The 24,297-nt window shown below is 45.2% G+C and overlaps 1 protein-coding gene across 2 annotated transcripts in view; it reads right to left on the bottom strand.

The window, feature by feature from the left end:
* LOC119454116 (cytochrome P450 3A43-like) overlaps nucleotides 1–23,726 on the bottom strand; it is a 64,706-nt gene extending 40,980 nt beyond the window's left edge. Inside the window, exons 1-5 of one of the 2 annotated variants that reach the window (XM_049667825.1) lie at nucleotides 23,529–23,726; nucleotides 17,036–17,135; nucleotides 15,900–15,952; nucleotides 6,114–6,210; nucleotides 5,066–5,191 (exon numbers count right to left, since the gene is read on the bottom strand). In XM_049667825.1, coding sequence (XP_049523782.1) covers nucleotides 5,066–5,191; nucleotides 6,114–6,210; nucleotides 15,900–15,952; nucleotides 17,036–17,135; nucleotides 23,529–23,608 — 456 coding nt within the window. In that variant the 5' untranslated portion in view covers nucleotides 23,609–23,726. The remainder of the gene's footprint in view (nucleotides 1–5,065; nucleotides 5,192–6,113; nucleotides 6,211–15,899; nucleotides 15,953–17,035; nucleotides 17,136–23,528) is intronic. The other variant, XM_049667826.1, reaches the window with a different exon arrangement.
* Nucleotides 23,727–24,297: the final 571 nt, after the last annotated feature.

The following is a 24,297-nucleotide window of genomic DNA, read 5'->3' as shown; positions in this document are numbered from 1 at the left end:
CTTCGGTGACTGCCGTTGACGAAAAAGAAAAGGGCAGAGCAGACGCTTTCACAACGCGCGCAAGTACCGGGCGAAACATGCATGGCCTACATTGAGGAAGTGCTAAAACTCTGCAGGATGGTGGACTCTGGCATGTCCGAGGAAGACAAAGTCGGGCACATCCTAAAAGGAATCGCCGAGGACGTTTATAGCTTTCTGATTGCTAAAGACAACCTGGCCTCTGTCGCCGACGTCATCCGGCACTGCCGCACGTTCGAGCAGCTTAAGACGAGGCGCGTTACGCCGAAGTTTGGCAGATTAGCCAACGTTACGACCGTTGCAAGCATAGATAACGACCAGTCGCTCGATCTTGCTTCAACGATCCGTCAAATAGTTCGAGAAGAGCTCAGCCTACACTCACAAGTGACTCACCGTGATACTTATCACCCATGCTCGTCCCCAGCTGTTGAGACAACCGTTTCATCCTTCTCCGAGTATCCAGCGGAATATAGACTCCCGCCTCGACAGCCACCACTTGTTTACGAAAGCGGCGCTCCCTCTGACGCTCGATCACGATGGGCAGAGCCACGGTATTATCGCCAAGGCCCCGTGACTTATGATGCCGGGACGCGACCAGAGCAACGTCGACCCTACTACCAGGACCCCAATTACGACCGATACAACCGATCCCAGCGAACACCGGAGGCGAGTTACCCAAGAGAGAACGAACTCGCTTACCGCCCACAGAGAGCAAGCATTGGTTTTGAAGAGTATACAGTGAACCGTGACCCTCCCGTGTGCTACAGCTGCGGTTCCACGGGACACATAGCTCGTTACTGTCGCCAACACCGTCAGCCACGAAGGACACCGCCGATGTTTTCGCCACCTGGAACCCGTACTTCGCACGACCCATGGACCAGTTCACTTCCCACGGACCGTTTCTCGCGCGAGATCAGACGCAGCGATTCGCCAGCGTCTGACCGCAGCCTGACACCACCAATTAACCGTCCTCGTCGTTCTCCGTCCCCTCGGCGCCGTGCATCTTCGCCCCCGCCGGGAAACTAGCCTCCGCGGCCGATGGAGGTGAGGTCGCCGGACGGTCTTTGGATGAAATACCTCTGCCTGCTGTGATGATCAAAAACAAAGTGAATGTGCTAGTTAACGGATTGCCGACCACTGCTTTAGTTGATACTGGTGCGAATGTGTCTGTCATGAGCCTCGCTTTCAAGAACCGCCTAGGCCACAAAGTTATGTTTTCATGGGACGATGCCGTTACCTTTCGTGGAGTGGGCGGAGAGTGGCTCCACCCCCTCGGTGTTTGCGCTGTAAGTGTTACGTTGGCTGGGAAAGTGTTTGTGTCGGAGTTTTTAGTCCTTGCCCGCTGTTCGCACGATGTGATTCTCGGCATAGATTTCCTTCAACACTGCGGCGCTTCTGTGGACTGTGGAAATGGTGAAATCCATGTGAACGAGGTGCTTTTACCCGCGCTTTCTGAACAAAGCTCGTGTGACGAAGAAAGGAATACACTCAGTGTGCTTGATGCAGTGCTTGCCCCCTCATGGTGCCTAACGCCCGTTCGTGTTTGTGCAACTACTGTTGACGCTCCTTGCGTTGACCTCGTGATTAGGCCCATCAGCATTAACTGTGCTAAAAAATGTATACTCGTGCCTTGCTCTGTCGTGTGCTTGACGAGAGGAGTCGCAACGTTGTGGGCGCTGAATTGTTCCGCCACGCCAGTAGTTCTGCCTCGAGGCATGAAAATTGCCCTTTTCGATGAAGCTTCATGCAGCTCAATAGCAGTACTCACAGCAGAGCCCGCTCCTGCTTACTCTCCATGCGATTATCGCCCTTCTGAAGAGCTGATTCTCGGTATGATCAGCAAGGCTCTCTGCACACCTGAGCGTCAAGCACTGGTACAAGTCCTATCTCGACATGTTGCTGCATTTGATTTTACCCACGGAGATAAGCCACTTGATTTACCATCATCACGAGCTCGCCACAGAATAGATACCGGCTCAGCACACCCCATTCGCCAGAAGCCCTACCGCGTGTCATCCTCAGAGCGCAAGGTTATCGCAGAACAAGTTAAGGAAATGATGAAAAAAGGTGTTGTTCAAGAGTCGTCCAGCCCATGGGCAGCTCCAGTAATCCTCGTCCGGAAGAAAGATGGTTCCTGGAGATTCTGCGTAGATTACAGACGTCTAAACGCTGTGACGAAGAAGGATGTCTACCCACTACCGCGAATCGACGACGTCATCGATTGCTTACACGCTGCTTCTTATTTTTCGACGCTTGATCTACGATCGGGGTATTGGCAAATACCTATGGAATCTAAAGACAAGGAAAAGACCGCATTCGTGACCCCAGATGGCTTATTCGAATTTAATGTTATGCCCTTTGGCCTCTGTAATGCTCCCGCCACCTTTGAAAGATTCATGGATACAATATTACGTGGCCTAAAGTGGGAGATATGCATGTGTTACTTGGATGATGTTGTAATCTTCGGCCGCACGTTGGAAGCACATAACGCCCGCCTGAGTCTCGTTCTGAGTTGCATCGAGAAAGCTGGACTAGTTTTAAACTCAAAAAAGTGTCGGTTTGGCGAGCGTCAAACATTGGTTCTGGGACATCTAGTCGACAAGGATGGCGTCAGACCCGATCCCCGTAAGATTGAAGCAGTCAGCTCTTTCAAACCACCACAGACAGCACGAGAACTTCGCTCCTTCATTGGTCTATGTTCCTATTTTCGTCGTTTTGTACCCCGATTTGCCGATATTGTTCACCCGTTGACATCTATTCTGCGACAGGATGTATCCTTCACATGGACACCGGAGTGTGACGCATCATTCTCGCAACTGAAATTTATACTAACGTCAGCACCCCTCTTGCGTCACTTCGACCCATCTTGCCCGACTGAAGTCCACACCGATGCTAGTGGAATCGGAATAGGAGCGGTACTTGTACAACGTCACAACAACGCCGAACATGTCGTTGCATATGCCAGCCGTTGTCTGAGCAAGTCCGAGCGCAATTATACGGTTACGGAGCAGGAATGCCTGGCAGCTGTTTTCGCCGTGCAGAAATTTCGATGTTATCTTTACGGAAGACCATTTAAGATAGTCACCGATCATCACTCTTTATGCTGGCTGGTTGGCTTGCGTGATCCATCAGGTCGACTCGCGCGCTGGGCGCTGCGCCTACAGGAATATGACTTCGTGGTGTCATACAAGAGCGGACGTCGTCATGCCGACGCAGACTGCCTTTCTCGCATTCCTCTTGCGACTTCCGACTGCGAAGCTGAGAATTTTGATGACTATCTCGCTGCCATTACTCGTACGTTCCCCGACGCGGCAGACTTTCAGAGAGAGCAACGCAATGATCTCAACCTGGATCCGCTGTTTGCCGCCGCTCGTACTGCTCAAGGCCGCGGTCGCTTCACCATTCGTGATGAGTTGCTGTATAAGAACAATTACTCCGGGAATGGAGCACGTTTTCTTCTAGTTGTTCCCGAGAGTCTCCGCGCCGACGTCTTACGCGCCATGCATGACGATGCGATATCTGGTCATTTTGGTGTCGTGCGAACGCTACACCGCACGCAAGAGCGCTTTTATTGGCCCAACATGTACCAGACAACCAAACACTATGTCGCTAGTTGTGAAACGTGTCAACGTCACAAGCGACCAACCACCGCTGTACCAGGTCCCCTGCAGCCATTGACACCGCCCAGTACACCTTTCGAGCAAGTAGGCATTGACCTTATGGGTCCATTCCCGTTATCTAACAATAAGAACCGTTGGATAATCGTTTGCGTGGACCATCTCACACGGTACGCAGAAACTGCAGCCATACCCTCTTCCACCGCTGCATGTGTGGCGCTTTTCCTGCTGCGTTCCGTAGTTCTTCGTCATGGTCCGCCGCGTGTTATCATCAGTGACCGTGGTCGCCAGTTCACTGCGGACGCCGTTGAGGAGCTACTTCGTCTGTGCACTTCTGAGTTCCGTCACTCCACACCGTATCATCCACAGACCAATGGCCTCGTTGAAAGGACGAACCGAACACTGACCAACATGCTTGCCATGTATGTTTCCTCCAACCATAAGAACTGGGACGACGTGCTGCCCTTCATAACCTACGCATACAACACGGCGAAACATGAAACCACGAACTACAGCCCATTTTATCTCCTCTATGCAAGGCTACCGCGCAGCCCTCTCGATACTTTCTTAAACTTTATTCTGCACGACGACGATTCTGTGTCAAAGACTGTGTGCCTCGCTGAAGAAGCCCGCCGAATAGCCCGCCTTCGTACTTTGGCCTCGCAACACCGTGCAAAGGACCGTTACGACGAGCGTCACGGGCCTGTTTCGTTCGCCAAAGGCGACTTGGTGCTTCTTTGGACACCACAACGCAAGCGGGCCTTGTGTCAAAAGTTCCTGTCCCACTATTCTGGCCCATACGTTGTCCTGGAACGTTTGAGTGAACTTTGTTATGTGGTAGCTCGCCTCCTGGACAATGGCCGGCGATCAAGTAGAACGCAAGTGACTCATGTTGCTCGCCTGAAACGTTTTTACCCTACTGATGCCTCCTAACTCGCCCTACGGGCTTCGTCTGCTTGTGGGGGAATGTAACGAGCATACAAGAGGCAGTTGAAAAGAGGAGGAGGACGAAGTGCTTCTAGGCCTGGTTGCGCGCTCACCATCATCCATCTCCTGTAAATAAAGTCATTTCTGCCCAACTCTCCGTAACAATATATATATATATATATATAATGTCATTGTGTCAGCGAAACGCCACTGCGAGTCTCGGGAAACCCTTCGAGCCTCCGAGTGCCAGCGGCGCATGCGCCGTCGATAACCGGACAGCACGGTGACGCCGACAGCGAGCCTTGAGCGTCCGTGTATTTCACTGTCACCGGGAACACAAAGCGTTAAGCTAAGCTTCATCTTAACAGCCGTCCCGCTGCCATTCCCACGTGCCATGATAGCTCTGAAACCCTGCGAGCACCGGACGGATGGGTGCCAGCAGTCCAGTTTTAACAGCGGCCTCTATCAAATTATAGCAAAATAAAAAACATATTAAAACTAACCACTTTTAGTTTCGCTGGCGTGAAGAACTTCTGCATGCAATTTCTCGTCTCCTTCCAATCCCGGCCCCCGACGAGCACCAGGTTGCCCTTCAGCGTGGGCTCCAGCTCGTGAATGCGCAGCAGGGGCTGGAGTATACAAGGAGGAAGGAGGTGTGGAGAAGGCATGCAATTGATGTACTCAGGAATGGTGTATGAAAATGTGACAGCCACCAAAGTATACTTACATGATTTGAATGCGAAGCACTGTGGCTTCTCTGAGTTATCACATTAATATAAACCTCCAGATTAATCCAGCTCGCTGCAATTTGTACCTACCTTAATCAACTCTAGTCCACCTCATACCACTTTTATCAACCTTAATGCACTATAATTGACATTCATTCATTTTACTTCACTGTTGGATCTTGCAGTGCCAGCCGCAGCTGCTGCCGCGCCGGCAACGTGATGTCATTACTACTTGGTTACCATGGGTTTTAGTACCATCGAATGCTAACGCCTGACGCCGAACGGATGTCGGACGGGTGCCGAATTTTTCACTTCATGGGGCATGTACAGTCGAACCCGGATATATCGGACCCAAATATAAAGAATTATTGTACAAAAACAACACAAGCAATATCCACCTGAAATGTTTCGTATAAAATTTGTGCTTTGTATATTGAATTACCAATACATCGAACTTATATCCATATCTCCGGGTTCGACTGCACGGCTTTCGCCTGAAAGATTACGTCTTGTACTGCGTGATTTACTGCCATACTGCAGACGGCCGGACGACAAAGCAAGCGTCGCACAGTATATAGTACAGGCGACTTCATCACCATAAAGGGCAACCAGCCCCGTACGATCCGTCTGAAAAGCATACACGAAATATGTGGACAAACACAACTGGCCGCGATGGCGTGCACCGAAACTTCAGTTATGCACAGGCTCAGCTGTTCGCGTATCAGTTGTCACACGATAGTACTACAAGCACGAGGCGATAAGTCCGTGCAAGAGCTAAGTCTTGAACCGAAAACGGGAATCATATTTGCAGAGATCATCTTACCCCTCGGGCGCTGAAGTTGTTGAATTCTCTGGCGAATACTTCGCTTATCATGACCGGGTCCTTCACAACCACAAAGGGGACGTCGCCCAAATAGAAGCTGCAAAAATATTGAGTGAAAGACAGACCATAAAGGCGGGGTCATGGCCAACAGCGGGGTTGCAGAGAGAAGAGCGCTTGTTGCTTTGAAATCTTTCTTTAAAAATATGAACTTAGGATTACCTTCAGTTTTGCTGTCCTCTAATACAATATCCACAGTATGATGATATGCGTGTGTCCTAAATGCAACCACGTTATGCATGCGTTAGTATACTTAACAACGTATAACAAGCTTAAACTTCGTGAAATGTTGTTTGCCTTGGTTTCTGTGCAGCAAGTAGCTCGCCCAAGAAACATATCTATGGAAAGCGGGACGCCTGGTCGGGGGGCTGCTTGTATCCGTCTTATACACCGGTGGGTGCCCACCGGTAGGGATCGAATCACGCACCTATCGCGGCCCGACCAAGCGTCCAACCCACGGGCTAATGCCTTACTTACGATGCTAGTTACAGTCACATGACGTGTTACACCTATATAAACAACTGTAGAAACTAGATTGTTATTAAATGGCGTTGAATGACATCCAACACAGCAATTCGGCCTTTTTTTTTGCATAAAAGAATTTTATTGTTTTGTAATACTGCATGTAGATTTTTTCGCATGTTTTGTATATATTAATTATATTTTGTATTTCCGCCGTTTTTTAAGGTATACGTTAGTGTTTTCAACTATGTTTTTGGTTATGTGCTATATTTGGTCTTTTTTTATTAAATGTATTTAAGGAGAGGTTGGTGCCTATTGGGGCGCCGGCTACTCCTCTTCTCCTACATGATAGTTGTCGTCGGAATGTTGTCAAAAATCACAAAACTGGACTCATAATCACATGTACGAGCATTCACGTACTAAGTCTTAACTTAAATATAAATAAATGTTCCCGCAAAAGAAGAGTTCACATAACATAAATACTCACAAAACTGAAGTGTTCAGACACATCACATGAGTTCACAAATCATAAATGTTCTCAAAACCAAGGTCTTCTTTCTCTTCAGTTTTCTTTCTTCCCCCCTGCCATTTATAGTGAACTCACATGTACCTTGAGGTAATAAAAATTTGTGAATTAACTATTTCCATGTAGTGTGTTACCTACGTGTACTTGAATCCCTCCTGTCGCCCGCAAAACTTTAGCTTCTGTATGTGTTGTCGAATAATTTCAAGGACTTGCATTTTTTTTGCAAATTTAATGTTTATATTCTGTGGTCTCTTTTTTTCCCGCAAGCTGATTCCAACTTGCACCTGCGAATTTACTGATTTCATCACCCCGTCTAATTTTCTGCCGTCCTCGACTACGCTTCCCTTCCATTGAAATGCATTCGGGAAACATGAAGGCAGCATAAACAATACTTCATTTGACGTAAACCTGCCACCTCGAGTTGTCGTAATACATGAAGTATTTATTCCGTAGAAAGCGTCACACATCAAAAAGATACTGAACTGCGTGCGATACGCGCGGAGCAAGACATCTACGAGCGCACTACTTGCGTGGCTACGGCAGCTTTGCCTCCAGGCTAACCATTTATTGACGAGTGTTGTCTACAGGCATCACACCAGAAAACAAAAAAAAAAAACTTCTGGCCGAGTTTCAGTGTTGAGTACGAAGTTTCCGGCTAAATGTCTTCGGCCAATCATTCAGTAATGATAGGCAGAAAGCGTCATTTGTTGGTTTAGAGCAGGAGCCCGGACGAGGGAGAAGTTTGGCACGCGACTCACTGCCTTTCGAAAGCGAGGTCAGAGGAGGCGGGGCAATGCAAGATATCTAATTGCGGTAGTGTCACATATGTGATGTAAAGCAAATTAAACGTATACCTATGGTTCACATATGATGCGCGCTGTCTATACAAATTAAAAACGAAGCCTTAGGTGGTTCGGAGTGAAGCCCACTATCCAGTCACCTTCGTGGCGTTTTCCCCCTATTCCTGAAAAATTCACGCAAAATATTTTTTTGTTGATTACGCTTATTATTGATGTCTTTTGCAGATTCAGATAATAAATGCAGATTCAGAAAATAAAAATTTTTTCTGCGTTTTTATATGTCGTCTCATTAAAGGACTAAGTATGAGACAGGAGCACAGCGGTGCAGCATCTGCCTCATCTGCGGCAGTGATTGGGTTTGAATCCCGTGTATCCTCCAGTCCACATCTTTTCTTTTTTAATCGGTAGAGATGTCTCTTAGTAGCACAGAAAATTGGGGTCGTTAGTATTGAGTTAACGGGATGAATCTAGCGCGATAGATGTGACACATTATGAAGGAAACAGGGCGCTGTCTCTACGTGCACCTGTGCGAACACAGCTACCCACTGCACTGCCCCCCCCCCCTCACCCCCTAGCTCTCCTCAAGAGAGGAGAGCTAGGGGGTAAGATAAAAAAAAAAAAAAAAAAAAAACTTAAAAAGGTCGGCTGTTAGCTTTGAGCTAGGTTTCTTTGGCACAGTAGCCCATATACATTACCCGTTAGACCACGGTTACGGGCATCGCGAACGACGAAGCGAAGGAGGAAAGCCATGAATAAACACCACTTGCCATTTTTTCATTATTTGGATCATATAACCATGAACGCACGACTAGAAATCTCATGAGACAGTAACCAACTTCAATCGTGCAAGCCAGCACGAAACGCGTGTAAGTCAAAATTCGGTATGACTACGCCGAAATGAAATAACACTACCAAGCAGATGCTGCTTGATAGTGTTGCGAGTTCATTTCCCCCTTAATTATTCCCCCTTGTTTATCTGTTATCTACGTGCCCATCATTCATTGCGTACTTAAGTGTTTGATTTCTTTCAATAAACCTTAGTTGTGAATGCAGCACTTCGTATGAATATTTAATTCAAGCTGTGGCACGTCTGTCGCGCTATAGTAGATCATACTATAGGTAGAGGGGTCCCCAGGCCAACTGCTCGCTTCTTGTGGAAATTCGCACCTCGACAGTGGGCCCTATAAATATTTCTATGCCTCGCCTCTGGGTTCCCATTACCCATGGAGACGCTTCCTTGCAGAGCATCCGCCGCAGCTGTGGAAAGCAGACTAGAGCGGCCGCTGGTACCAGCTCGTAAAATAAAGTACACTCGCACTCCCGGCCAAGTGCTCAACCAATACGGGACCTGAACGCTTGGGAAGGGGTGTATGTCCCAAACACGAAGGTGCCCTCTCAACGCCCAAGAAAGCGGGAGTAGCTATGCAGCCCACTGCCAATCGGTCATTTCTACAATTAGAGCGTTGTGGCGCAGTGCATAAGAGAACGTGTCCAGTTGAAATGACAATTTTCGAATTAGCAATATAGTCGGAGGCTTCCGTTTGCGTAGCTGGCTTAGACTGACACTTTGTGTAACTGATACAGCCCTTTATAGATAATCCAACAGCTTCTTGTCCACCTGCCTGCCTGTCCGAGTGACTGCTGCCTGCCAGCCTCTTGCAGCTCTTCGGCTTTCTTCGGCTCTCACGGCCCACTTGACAGAAATGCGTTTTCTAATACATTAAGTTACGTTCAGTCACGTTTAGAGCAATAGAGAGTCATTGCCTCCTTTGAGGAACTATTCTTGCACCGGGCTTTTATAAAGATATTGCAAGGATGTCCGTATACACTCAGTGGAAATTAAAAAAAAATATTTTACACGCGTGACGCGGGCCATAGCACAACATGAGTACCTATATTTTAAAACGGCTTAATCTGACACAGCGAAAGTGAAGTGCTGCTTGACCCGTCTTCGCGCCTTTCTTTTTATTTTTCAAATGTGTTCTCGTTTTTTTTTTTGTTTGTATTTCCGTGTCGTTTGGTATATTTTGTGTACTCCATGTATGCAAGTTTGCCTATCGGGCAATAAGTTCACACGATTGTTAGCACATTGCCCTGTCGCTTGTCGTTCTCTCTTCCATATTTACACGATTCACTCGCACGAAGTCGTCCACTAATATGACGCGTTTTTTTTAATGTTTTTTTTTCTCCTGCGCTGAGCGGCGCATTGTCGTAATCATCGCCAGAAAAGAAAGTACAGAGAAACCACTCAGCCCTATAGGGGACTTCTTGTATTTAGCACCAAGTTGCTGTATACTTCTTTCCAGGCTCTACCGGCAGCTCGCCTAAGGCTATATACGTAGTCTGGGGACAAACGGCCCTCCTTTCTAATTTCTTGCGCTTGTTTCCTCGTCTCGGCCACGCCTCGTTAAAACGCCGCACGCAAAGCCTCTTTATGCTTTTGCCGGAGTCTTTATTAGATTTACGGGACTGACCCCGCTTTCCTGTCGTGGGAGTCTTGTGCGTTATCCCGAGAAACTAATGCTGCTGGCCTCCAAAGACGGGATCGCGTCCTAACAAGATAAGCGGGGGCTCTTGTCCTTGCATAAAAAGACGCCTGCAGCTGCTTGCTTCTTTTCTTTTTCCAGCCAGTCGCTTACTTTAGGGCACTTTTCATGTTTCTTGCTATTCTCGGAGAAGGCAGCCACGGGGTCATTACTGGACCTGTCAGCTGGACGTAATGATTTTCGAAGCATTAGGATAGAGAGAGAGAAAGAAAGACGTGCATGTCTTACTATATGGAGGCTGCGCGAAAAGCTTCAAGCCATAAACATATAGGAAGCGGCTTAATGGATTTACTAGGAATTTAGACGTAATTAGGAACGGGCGGGCAACTGCCAGAGCGTTTGCAGCGAGCAAAATGAAATGAGTAAATTTGTGCCGTCAAATATAGACTAATGAGAGTTTAGAAGGTCAAAGAACTTGTTCCATTATTCTGCGTGAAACCGAGCATACGATGATTCATCGTCGCCGGCACGCAGTAGCAGCATGCTGTAGTCTAGGTCCGAGATTCCCTGCAAGCCTCGATCGGCAATGTCACATTCCTTACGAGTCAACGTGGTAGTCTGCGTGTCGTTTAGCGAATGAATTCGCTCGAGATCTGCTTGGAAGTAGGGCCAAATTCACCGAACTTTGCGTTCGTGGAACTGACTTGCGGTTGCCTGGGCCTCATGGCTGTTGATACGATCCTGATTTCAATTGGCCGTTGCGTGTCCTGACGAACTCCCTTTCGGGCACGAAGGGCTCTTTATATATGAACACTTTTGGGCAAAATGATTACTCCGTTTTAGACAGATATATGTCCTGAATGATACACCGTATATCTCTCTCGGCTGCGCAGTAAACAACGAATTAAATGCTTTGTTTACAACGCAGTTACCGGCTCCAGTCAAGCCCTTTGTTAAGAATGCCCGAGTAGAAAAGTCGGTTAGAAAAGTAGAAAAGACTCAGAGATAAAGAACGTGCTCCTCCTAGCTTTCCATGCTCACCATCAAGCAGATAAAGATATATGCTGAAGAAAATACAATAAGTAGCCGCACAATGCATCATACTCATCTTACTTTGAGTGTTTGCGGTCTGTACACAGACTGTGAACACCAAAACTGACAGTTTTCTACGGCTGTAAGGATTGCTACTAACTGTCTTATGAGTTTTTTTTTCTCTATAAAGAGATGTTTCTTCGGAGTTCTTTATAAAAGCAAGGGCCCTACACGTACTCACTTGAAGATCTGGAGGATCACAAGAGTGTTTTAGAACAAGTGAAAGTTGAGTAAATTTGTAGAGATTCATGTTACTGAAAGGCAGGCGTGCAAACACGAACACTATGTTACTATTCGACACTTTAATGTTAGTTGTATTTCTAGTGTTATCACGTTACGAGCCAGACACTAGCAGGAAAGGCTGTTGGCCCAATATTTTTGTGCATATGGTATTTTTGACATTGTACAATAAGGCTTTGATTGTTTAATTGATTGAGGGATTGCTTAATTGATTTATTGAATGAATGTTCGGTTCGTTCCTTCTTGCATCCATGTTTAGACGTGTGCCATTGAGCAACAATTGTCATTATTGTTATCATTAATTTTACCACTAATTTTATCATTGTTGTCATTGTCATTGTTGTTGTGGTTGTTGTTGCTGTTTGTTTTCAAAAGAAATTGAAGCTTGATACGAAAAATAAAGCGAAGGGCAGGCTGGCAACTGACAATCTTGCACAAAGAATGCACGCTCTCTGCCAAGCACAGAAGCAAAGCACGGTCATCACTTTATGCAGGCAGGAAATATTGCACTGTTATGATTCTGCATCTTTGCACGCGTATGCGCCAATCGCTAGACGGCTCTCGGTTAGCGGAAAGCGGGAGACCGCAATCGCGCTACACGACAATGTCTCTCAACACTTGAGATTCGGTTTCGCTCGAGCGTGTTTATACATACGGGTATATTGGTTGCAGCACACGTTTCTAGAGCAGGACAGGCGATATGCCGCCCCTTATAACGTTTCTCCACATATAAGACAAACGCGTTTTTATGTGTTGCAGCGTAGGAAGTGCGCACAATTTACGCCTCGAAGACGAAACTTTGAAAGCTTTTCTGTGTCGACATATGGTTCACAGGTGCGTTGCCTGAATACGAAAGGGTTTGCTTGGTGGCTCCTGGTGATAAAGCTTAGCGTTTTTTCCCATGAACTCGTTCAAGTAGTTTGCGAAACCAAAGAAGAGAGAGAGAGAGAGAGAGAAGAAATGCAATATATATTCTAGCTTGTTCGTAGGGACGCAGTGTTTACGCATCTTTGTGAATTCACAAATGTAGCCGTTTTGCTTACACTGTCTCCACGTTGAGCGCCGATGTAGGGGTGGTGACGGCCCTGAAGCCCTGACCAGTGAGCCCCATCCGGGAAAAGACTGGCCTGCTTCGTATTCTCTAGTAACTACGTTACTGTGACTAGCGCACTAAGGCCGCAATGCGCATAAAATAAGTTACTCACTTTTTTTCAGAACCGCGTCTTTTCAAGATTTTTGCTGTTTGCGCAGCCCTAATTTGCCTGAGAGAAAATGTTGAACGCATGCGCTAAGTGTGCTCAGCATGGCGTTAGGACGGCACGCATACGTATAACATATGATACTGAGAACGCATATTGACATACATCATTGTTCATATTTCACTTGTGCGAACTGCAGATGCTAGTTCATGACCGGTGCATAAGCTTATTAAATATGCAGTGACCTAGCAGTGGAAAACACAGGCGAAGGGCACTAGTCAAACAAGTTTTGCAGGTGAGCTCCTTACACGGTATAGTCACCCACAGTGGTAGCTTATAGGTTATGCGATGGCGTCGCTAAGCTCGACGTCCCAGGTTCAATACCGCATGGGCTGGTTGGCTAATTGCAGGTTCGAGCAATGATGGGCCAGTCGGTCATGAATAATTTAGTTATGCAGCTCATGTCAAAAAAAAAAAAAACGTCCACACACAATATGGTAAGGAAACATTTGGGTGCTCAGATTTAGCAGCGCCTTGAAGTATATTTCGTAGCCGAATAGTTTATTTAGGGTGTTAAACTGAGTGAATAGATAATTTAAAGAAAAATCGTCTGATCAATCAGTAGGTGAACCAGTCAATCAACAGAACTCAATACATATCAATAAGGCATGTGCAGACAACGCTAGCCTACTTCGGGCTCGGAGTTAATGACTCACTCGTTCGAGATACGCCAATACACTGCAAACTTTCTAATACCTCTTTCGCGAAGCCACCGAGACTGAACGCAGTAGCCGCAAAAACGTATTAGGCGCACACGCGGAACATGCCGCTAGCTTCACATTGATCGCGATTTGCCGCCGAAGCGCTGCACAAAGAAATGGCCACAAAAATACAACAAAGCCGGAAGCAACCTGTTGAATGTGTGAATTGCTCAGTGTGCAATTTAGATGTATGGATCATTCCTAATATTGGGGTTCACTGGCCAGTTATTGGAAGCGATTATGACTAACATAATTATTTTAATTTTTACGTATTTAGCATTGGTTCAGAAACAGGGAAGGTCTCGGATGGCAAGGTTAAAGGCAGAACATTGTCTGCCTGACTAAGGCTTTGTCACCGTACATTGCTCAACAGTGAGGTAGCCTAGCTTAAAATATAGTATACATACATATCAATAGCATGGATTACACCTACATAGCATGCATTCTATATAAACATACGTGCACTAAATATCTGTATCATTGTACATTCTTCTAAGTAGGAACAGTTAAGGTCCAACAGGGTAACATGCGTAAGAAAAAAAGATATATATATATACAAGCACAATATGACAGTGACTTAAAAATAATTATACATAAATCACACAAGAAACTAACTGGCCCAGTCTCAATAAGAAATGGAAAGCAAACATTTTTACAAAGAACTTTAAAGCAGTTAGATGATCCGATGTTTTGCGCAATAGTGATCGTGTTAGGATGTGCATTTATGAAGAATGAGACTAAGTATGCTAGTTGTCTTTCACCGTAGTTGGTCCTGCAAAATGGAACTCTAAAATGGTCTTGCCTGAAATTGTATTGGGTGTTACTTGAGAGGTAGTTTTGATAAAAAAAATAGCGTAATTTTCTGGAGTTAAGCTCGTAAGTATTTAGGAAGTTTAAATTCGTATAGTGGATTAATTTTTAAAAGTCCACGTTTCAAGAAATAAGGTACCATGTGACCATGGCATTCAAGGTTTTAAATACAGCGAACTGCTTGTTTTTGGAGAGAAATCAGTCGATCCAAATTTGATTGGCATGTAGTCCCCTATACCAACAGGCAATAACTAAGATGGGAATGAATTAACGCATAATACAGACAGCATTTCAAGCAAATAGAAACAAGGTATCTAATCCAAAACAATATGCCTATTCACTTACATATACTCGAATGAATCTTCGTTACATACGGTGTAAAACTCAGGTTTTCATCAAAAAGTACACCTTAACATTTAAAAGCTGAAGTCCGCTCGATTACAGAACTATTGAACTTGACAGAAATAGCGCAGTATTCAGGCTTACTTCTAGGCTTAAAAACCACATATTTAGTTTTATTGACTACTAACGAAAGTAAAAGTTGATCTAACCTATCATTGGACTAGCGGCCCCAACCACGGGACCTCAAATGTTGTTTTATTCATTAAAGTTTCTCTCTTTCTCTATTATTGGCTGCAGTTTCGAGCACACGTAGGCTGTTACATGAGAAAAACAAACTTGTATCGTCAGCATACCAGACTGTACGTGGTGTAAGCTGTATGTTTACAATAACATTTACATATAGAATAAAGAAGAGTGGACCTAAAATTCAGCCTTGAGGGATACAGAGTACTATTCCTTTCTTTTGTGCACAAAAGCCATTATAGCATGTGTATTGTAGTTTAGTAAAGACGTAACTTTGAATCAATTTTCAGGCCGCCCCAAGAATTCCATAATGTGACAGTTTATTAAATAGGCTGTTAGGTTCAATGGAGTCGAAAGCATTTCTAATATCCAGGAAAATTCCGACCATTTATAATTTGGTCTCAAAGTTACTTACGATTATTCATTTGATCTTAACAAGTGCCATTTCAGTACATATGTGTTCGCGGAAGCCAAACTCTTGGTCCACAAGGGCTTGCTTTTTATCTAAAAATTTAGTTAGTCTTCACTTTAGGGGTCGTTCCAGCGAGGCGAAGTGAGCAGCCATTTTCCTATAAAGATCTAGTTTTTCTATTTTATCAATTTACGATTTCTCTGCTTTTCACTTGTTCAACAGCCGAATCTACTGGAAATTGCCTAAACTTTTGCCAGATTCATCTAAAATACCACATTGGAAGGGACTTAAAGAATTTTGTTTACCTTTTTATATGCTTATTTAAAATCAGTGTCTAGAGTTGAAACTGTACTCACCCGAAAACATCACCGTATTCCTTCAGCCACCGTCCAAGGCTTTCAATCTGACTCTGAAATGACAGAAGAGTTTGAGAGTAGGTTCTTGTTTTCATGGTAATATGCAGAATGTGCTTATATAGAAGATGTGTTTTGCGCAATGCTTTTGCTAATTTCACTCAGTTGCTCAGTTTTCTGAAGTTCCATGCAACTCAGATAAGCATTATACTCAGTTGTCTCCTATTTAAAGCGTTGCTAAAGAAGAAACGTCCTTTAACCTGCATCAGTAAATTACTCTTCTGCAATAGTAAACAATAAACTATCACCATAAGAGGCTTCGCAAGTGAGACTAGCCGCAAACATAAACGAAAAACAAACAACCTCGCGTGTTTATTGTGCCATCTATTGCTTTGTCAAGCAAGGAATTAGGCGATCTTGGTGTCACAACTGTAGGCGATGGCTATAAACAAAATCGTACGCATCGCTGCACCGAACCTTCGCTTAGCATGGATTGCATTACACATGCATTGCATAAACATGGGCGTTGGACCTGCACACTTTTTGTTTTCTTAGTATATTGTTCTAGCCCACTCGGCCCTTTTTTATACCGTTTTAGTTTTATGCATGTTTGGCATTCACTGTTCTCTTCTCAAAAAAATGATTCGCAATAGGCGCATCAGTCCGTTACTTGCTTCGACACCTCGATTGTAAAAACGTAAAAGAAGGGAAACAAATAAGTGTTTTACCACGGCGTATAAAAAGAAAAAAAAAGAAAACCTAGCGAACAGGAAACAAGCTTTCCGAGAGATTGATGCTGCCTGAAGCAGAATGCAGAGTGCATGCTGCACGCTTTTACATAATTTTATTTCGTCATAATGCCTTCCCGCCGATCCTACAAATTGAAAAAGTAAAAGAAGTTGGTCTCTGGTGAGCGCAGCTGCTTTCAGAAACGTGGTAATGGCGCAGAACGATGTGTGAACAAGGCGAGTAGTTTAATCGCCGGAAATGTCAGGGTCAGAGTACTGATTCTTCACTCATTGTTTCAAACAATGGGGTTCGGGAGGCCGCCATCTAGTACCATGTTATCTATTGCGTAGCTCATGACGTTCCTACAGACCTCCGTGAAACATTGTGCGCGGGGCCACAGTCTCACTTACCGGATTCCAGAACTCATCTGCGTTGCCATTGATGAGACTGCGAAGCGGTGGTCCTGGAATCCCAGTTCCGTCGAAGGCGTCGAAACATTTCTTGCGCTCACTGCGAAAAGTGAGAGTACAAGTTGCTGCGTGGACAAATTTATGAACAAGGCAAACAATGCATATGATGCATTAAAAAGCATAATAGGCGCACTTCGCAAAGCCGGTATTTTTCCAACTACCTAAGTTTACGAACGCACGCACGCACGCCCGCACGCAAAGGATAAAACTAAAATAAAATTTTGGGTTTTACACAGAAAAACACCGACTGGAATAGAAAGCACGCCGTAGTGCGGAATTCCGGATCAATTTTGACCACCTGGAATTCCTTAACGAGCACCCATTGTGCAGGGTACATAAGCGTCTTACACGTGACCAGGACTGATATTCCCGAAAGTAGGAGTCTGTCGGATAAATGGGAATCGCATTTTTCTTTTACCGATGAGTGTTTTTTTACTTGGGTTTTATCGGAATAATCGGAAAACGTTGAACCGCAGTTATACATTACAAATTGAAAATTATCATAAGTGGCCCTATACCGATCAATATAATGAGTTTTCTTATTTTTCAAGTAAACTCCTCTCTCTTTTAAACCGAAACTTTACACGGATTATACGCTCCAAGCTGGTGCAGTGGGCATGATGTAAAAGATGCTAATATAGATGTGCGCATTCCTAGAAAGCCGAAACATCAGACGCCCCATATGCCGGGCGCCCTCTTTCGTTGGGCGTCCACTGGCAGGTGCCAGGGTAGTTTCATAACGTCAGTGGGTCACCCACTCACAATAACAAAATGGCAAATAACATATGGAGATTTATTACCACATAGTAGAAATTCGCCGTATACGTTATCAAATAGGTATTTTTATATATGAACAAAATCCTAGTTGATCTGGATTTTCTTCGAGACATTCAATCTTTTTTTTTGAACCACAATGCCCGTTAAGTAATGCAGCACCTGTGGTCATCCCCTACCGCGGGTGCTAATTAAGCGTTGTTGTGGCACAGTGCCTGCCTATCATCGAGGTGGTGGGCGCTCCCCCCGCGTTCTTCTGAAGTGGTTGGCCTTGTGCTACGCTTCAAACTTCCGTTGACTGCGTGCCCCCTCAAGGGATTGGCCTATGTGCCACAGTTCAAGCCTTCAAAGCTCCATTGAACTGTTAACCCAATACATCGGGTCGAAGAAAGCTACCCGGTGGCACCCAGTACCAGCAATGCAAGACTTATGCCGGGACGAGAAGGAACGTGACACCGGTGACGTCAGCACCCGCCCCCGTCGTCCTCCCTATGACGGGTCGACGAAGAGTATTTAAGGCAGAAGCCGCCCATTGTCAGACGAGAGAGAGTCGCCGACAGCTGCCCAGTCGTTCTGGTGAACTCTTACCGCTACGTGTACGCTATTTTCTGCTGTATCTGTGCATATTGTATAAAGCTTATCGTTTCCTCTTGGTCTGCTTCAAGAGTCCGTCTCTTGTACTTCAGAAGTATAGCCTACATTTTGCCGGGCTAGTCGGTTCATAGTCTAACTACATCTCACTTTTTCCTTACAAGTAGAAATTTACAAAAATATTTATTCTTATTAATCTATTTTTTTCGCGTGTTGAAATACGTTCTTAATGTGTTGTTGCTTTTTCTCAAAGTGTGCATGCTGGTCGGCGTGCCACACTGTATTTGGAGCAAATGCCTTTGCCAGGCATTTTGGTGTTGCTCCTGTTTCTATACCTGTATACATACAGAAAGAAACAAGTAGATATAAGAAATGAAATGAAATATTGCTCAGATGACCAGCAGACCTCGTCCTCCAACCCGAAGTCACAACAGCGCATTGTGCGGCTCATAGCCCGCATTTCTGGCCAGGTGCGCGCTCGTGAGGTCAGAATAGCACTATGCCACCTCGTTTCGACAAAAGATTAATACGTTCGAGAAAGTTTTCCAGAAAAGTTCCAGGAAAGCGCTTCGTTCCAACTACCACGAAATATTTGTTCCTGTCACGTTTGTCAGTAATCACCACATAGTCGGACATTTGTACAAGTTATCCGGACGCATGAAAAGTATAAATAATTTTCATGAGACGTCAGGGACGCATCTTCTCGCCGTGCTAGTACCCGTGTATGGCGGCCAAGATGACATCAGTGCACTATAATTATTATCATGCATATATTAATTTTCTATTTGATGGTGACCATTTTCGACTGCATTATCAGTGTTATGAGTGTATCGCTCGCTGAGAGACACGCCGGTTGTGTTGCCGTGCGGTAACGTCTTTTGTTAATAAACTTTGCGCTGTGCTAGTACCCGTGCATGGCGACCCCGATGATGTCAGGGAGCCATATTAATTATCATGCGTATATTGTTTTGTTGTATTGTTGTGACCGTTTTCCAGCAGATTATCCGTATTATCACTTCGCACAAGACGCACTTGTGCTGTCGTGTGTTGGTGTACCTTCTTAACAAGCCTTTTCGAGATGATATTGTCCCGAAATGGTGGCCTTAATGACTTGCATGTCAATCATCAATACTGGTGGGACTGCTCGCAATTGTCCTGGCACGGTGCTCCTGACCCAAGTGTCAACAACCACAGTGTCAACGACGCTAAGGATAGCTGTGTTTACGCCAAGGATAAGACACCTTGTCAGCCCCGGAAGATAAGGAATACCTTTAGAATGATGTATGGCAAAGATATGTACGACATGTTAGCTTCAACACAATACAGATGAAGATAGAAAGATGGCGAGACCGCCAGGCGTTGCTTCCAACTGTTCGTTCAGGTGTCAAGAAGCATGCTTATAAAAGGCCTTCCATGAAAAGATAATCGTTGAAAGACAACGTTAGAAGAGAAAATCTAAAAAAAATAATCACTTACAAAGAAGACCGTAATTTCAAGACGAGACCTTGCTATAGACTCTGGTAACAAAATTTCTAGATATTTGGCTTCATGCGAGCGTAGGATGGTTTCATGACAAGTAAAACTAGATTCATTCAATTCATTCGCAAGGACATCAGCCGGACAATAGGAATAATTATCAAGATGAGAACCGCCATTGCAGCTCACAACGTTCGTATCGTCCTTTCTGGTAATAATTTTTTCTAAACACCTATGCTACGGTTTAAAATGCAGCTTTAATAGGCTTGCGTTTACTGCAGTTTAGTTTATTGTTTTCTCGCACGGAATACGTCGCGAAAAATTCCGGCAGAACCAAGCTTGCGTTGATATCTTTGTAAGCAATATCTTGCGCATTACCACAAGAGACACGCTGCAGCTTTCAGTGACGAACGCGCCCCTCGGCGAACCATGGTGAACCTTGCAGAGAAAGCGGTACTTTTTTATTCAGCATTGCAACGTAACAACAAAATAACCAGACAGAATCTTTTACACGCTGTAGAAATGCGACACAGCACGATGAGACAGCGCGCAGCGAATTTCGTGGACGAGCGCGTCACGTGACTTCTTTATTCATCGCCAAATAGAAGATGCGCGTGCTTACTTTTTATAAATGAGGTTGCTGTTGCGTGATGTGCCCGAGGAGGCTGGACGTGCCCTGCGCACCAAGCGTCTCAAGCGCTGGCTTGCAAGATATTATTCCGCCTTTTCAGACACGCGTCTGTAGCCTAAGGGTTAGAGCATCGGGGCGTTCTGGGGCGACAAGGTTTCGAAGCGGCCATTGGACAATTTCCTGCATTTAGTGGATTTCTAGTGGCAAATACTGACATCTCTTATGCCAAGTTGGCCATAAACGGCCAGAAACATACAACCCGCAAAGTGGTTTGTATGTTCAAGTCCCTTACGTCTCTAATAAGACTACAAAACAAAGCTGTACACGCACAGTGTTCAATCTAGACCTTTTTTTTGTTGTTGGTCGAAACAGTACTTTTTTATTATGGGGCTTTACGTGCCGAAACGACTATATGATTATGAGGCACGCCGAAACAGTACTTCAGCGATTCTATACTCCCTGTAGAACTATTGTTTATTTACAGACTTGCCATTGAGGCTTTCTAGCATGATTATACGACTGATACTTACAATTACCAGGCCCGCTATATTTGGACACAAAACTAACTCATAACCCCGAGAGCTCGGATCAACTACGGAACACAACCTTTAGCCTGTCAAATCAGCGATTTAATTAACAGGATCGCATTGCTATTGCAAAACCTAAGCTAAGATGTGTCAGCTTCTGTCCTTAAAAGTCCTGTAATAAAATCTTGGAGGGAAGCGTTCTTCGTGCACTTAAAACACCTGAAATCGTTGAAAATTTCAATTAGTTATGTTTCTGATGCAAGAACAATGCATTTATATTAGATAACGCTGCGATTATTGACCACGGTTTTCTCGCTTGTTGCCGGGCGAGGGAATAATGATTGTTAAGAAATTAATTGTGGAGATTTATGTGCCAAAACCTTCTCTTGATTAGCAGGCACGCCGTAGCGGGGGACTGGCGAATAATTTTAACCACCTGGTGATCTTTATCGTGCACCAAATGCCCAGCACAGGCGCGTATTTCTATTTGGCCTAAACCTAAATGTGGTCGCGTGACCTCAATCGTATACCCATGACCTCGAGGTCAGCAGCCGATACCCTAGCCACTAAGGTAGCGCGGTGGGTAAATAATGATCTTTACTCTTGCGGTGAAATGAGGAAAAAGACGCTTGTATTTTTAAAAATACTTTTCAACGTGTATTTATTACATGCCCAATTGTGCGCACGGTGAAATCTGTGCGGGTGGAGCAATCCCGTCGGGAAAACTAGGAACGGTGTTCTCGGAGGATCACTTTCAGCGATATTATCGCCTTCGCGTGACGTAGTGCTCAACGAGCCAATCAGGTCATCCGGTTTTGATCGACCAGCCAATAAGCGCGCACTGAGAGTGATATCGCCGAAAGCGGTCATCCGTGAATACGTACCCTGTTCTCTTAAGCCGCATTCTCTGGGACGTCTGAATATACCATATGTACTGAAAAGCCAGAAACTGGGGGTCCACGTGACATGGTACCAGTCAATGTATGTTATTGTTTATGGTAGAGCAACCAAACAATGACCGATAATTTCTGATATCTGATTTCTTTTCTTTTCTATTTTTAATTGTTTCTTTCTTGGTTGCTTCTATTTTCTTTGAAATTCTGATGGATTTTCTTTGTCTTTCCAGGGGATGGCTTGTCAAGGGCCCCTGTCAAGGTATGATATCGTTTATGGTAGAGAAACCATGAACAATACGTTCTGATATCTGATTTCTTTTCGGTTTTTGATTTTTTAATTACTCCTCTTTTCCTTGAAGTTCTGTTCAATCTTCGTGTCCTTCCCGGGGATGGCATTTTCGAGCACGTTCCTTGACTACAATATTGACAGTCTGGTGTAGCAGACTGGTTGCTATTTTATTCTGGCTAGCAATAAACAAATTTCCTAGGAGGAATCTTGGCACAACAGTCGACAAGTCACACTACCCGGTACCGCTAGTTTAGTTTTCATTGTATGAACGAGTACCTCTGTTAACACCAGGGAGCACTAGTAGTTGGCTTCTGAGAGCACATTTAGGAATAATTGATCCCTTGGCTCAAGTTAGCAGTTGAACCGTATGACACCGTGGTTACCGTCACAAAACCTTTTTAAGCTACGTAGTAGAAACGTATTTCTAGTATGGCTGCAGCACTCCATACATCTCGGCAACTAGTAGTACAATCATCTAGTACATCCAACAGCGTTTCACCGTATGTTGCCACTCCACGCAAGGCCCAATCATTGCGCGCCTCTCTGCTGTGTAACTGAATTTAAGTGTATCATGTCGAAAAATGTAAATGTAAGCTTGCCGGGCATTACAGTTCTAATGGAAGAAGCAAAAATGTATCCAGGTAATGGTTACAAGGTTCGCTGCCCCTTAAGCGGATGCCTGTTCGGCCGACTGGTGTGAAACGCCCCTGAGTAGAGCTACTAAGAGTCAGCTGACAGGACCCAAATGATCATATAGCCAGACTGACGAGGAGGTTGCTAGACTGAAACGCCATGCTTTAAAAAGAATGAATAACGAAAGCTGCAAGCAACAGCACGTGCTTTTGTTAGAGCGCTCACTTGAAAGACATTCTTCGCATTCTATCTAGAAGATTCCTTCACCGAGCACTCCACCTGGGCACAAGAAAGCGGATGGCAGCGCCGCGTTTCGACAAAAGTGAAAACTGCGCTTCATTGACACTCAACGGTAATTCTTCAGAAAAGCAATGACTTCTTCAGTCGAGGTTTGGGACTGTGCTCGACTCGGTTAAGTGTAGGAAGAGCTTTGTTTTTTTTTTCCTTTTTCCTTTGAGTCGAGGAGCGTGTGAGAATATCGGGGATTACGTTGCACTTCGGACTCATAATGACACGTCAGTCCGAGATCGAAGGCTAGGCAAACACCAATTGTTGTTGTTTTTGTTACTGCTGCTGCTGTGCATACGACCCTTCATCCTGAGAAACGAGTTCTCACCTGATCAGCCAGCGACTGGCGGCGTAGCACAGGCAAAGGAACACAGAGATGACGAACGAAGCCGATAAAAATTCGAACATCGCGAACAGGCCGCGCAATCCGTTCCGAAGCTCGGCTCTTTCCGGCACTCGAATGCGCGCGCGTCAGAGATGTTGTAAGCCACGACGCGGTGTCGAAAGAAGAAATTACGACACTAAAGCTCAGCTGCCTGCGCGGAACACTGCGAGCTTCTTTTGCAACAACCGAGCTGCTTTTTGTGCGGGTAATCATCGCGCCACGGTGGCCGCGTGTCAAAGCTCACTGAGCGTGCTCGCTGTGTCAATGGAACGCCTACCCTGGTTTTTTTCTATCTCAAGCTATCGCAGTGCCATTCATTTGACCGTTGTTTCAGGGTCAAACGCCTTCCCCGCCGAGAGCAGCATGCGCGGGAGTGCAGGTGTACGGGAGCATCCCAACTTCGAGGGCGCGACGAATTGCTCCACTGACCGGATCGCGGAGCCGTCAGCCTTGGCATAGAAAACACCGAGTACCTTTCGAAACACATTTAGAGCTCTTCATTCCGTGAATGTTTCTTCACCACGTCAAGCACTCGGGCATGAGAACGAGTTCGTACTCTTGACTTTCATTTACCTACTGCGAAAATTAAGACTGAATTGAAACACGTTTCAAGGTAAACTTAACATTTGATTATGTATTCGCAACCTGGGAAGAATGCAAAATCCTAGCTAAGTCCGTTCGTGTGAATGTGCTAGACAACCAGAGTACGGGA

The sequence above is a fragment of the Dermacentor silvarum genome, chromosome 5 (genome assembly GCF_013339745.2).
Source record: "Dermacentor silvarum isolate Dsil-2018 chromosome 5, BIME_Dsil_1.4, whole genome shotgun sequence".
Classification (NCBI taxonomy): Eukaryota; Metazoa; Arthropoda; class Arachnida; order Ixodida; family Ixodidae; genus Dermacentor; species Dermacentor silvarum.
This window is presented reverse-complemented; position numbering and strand designations above follow the sequence as displayed.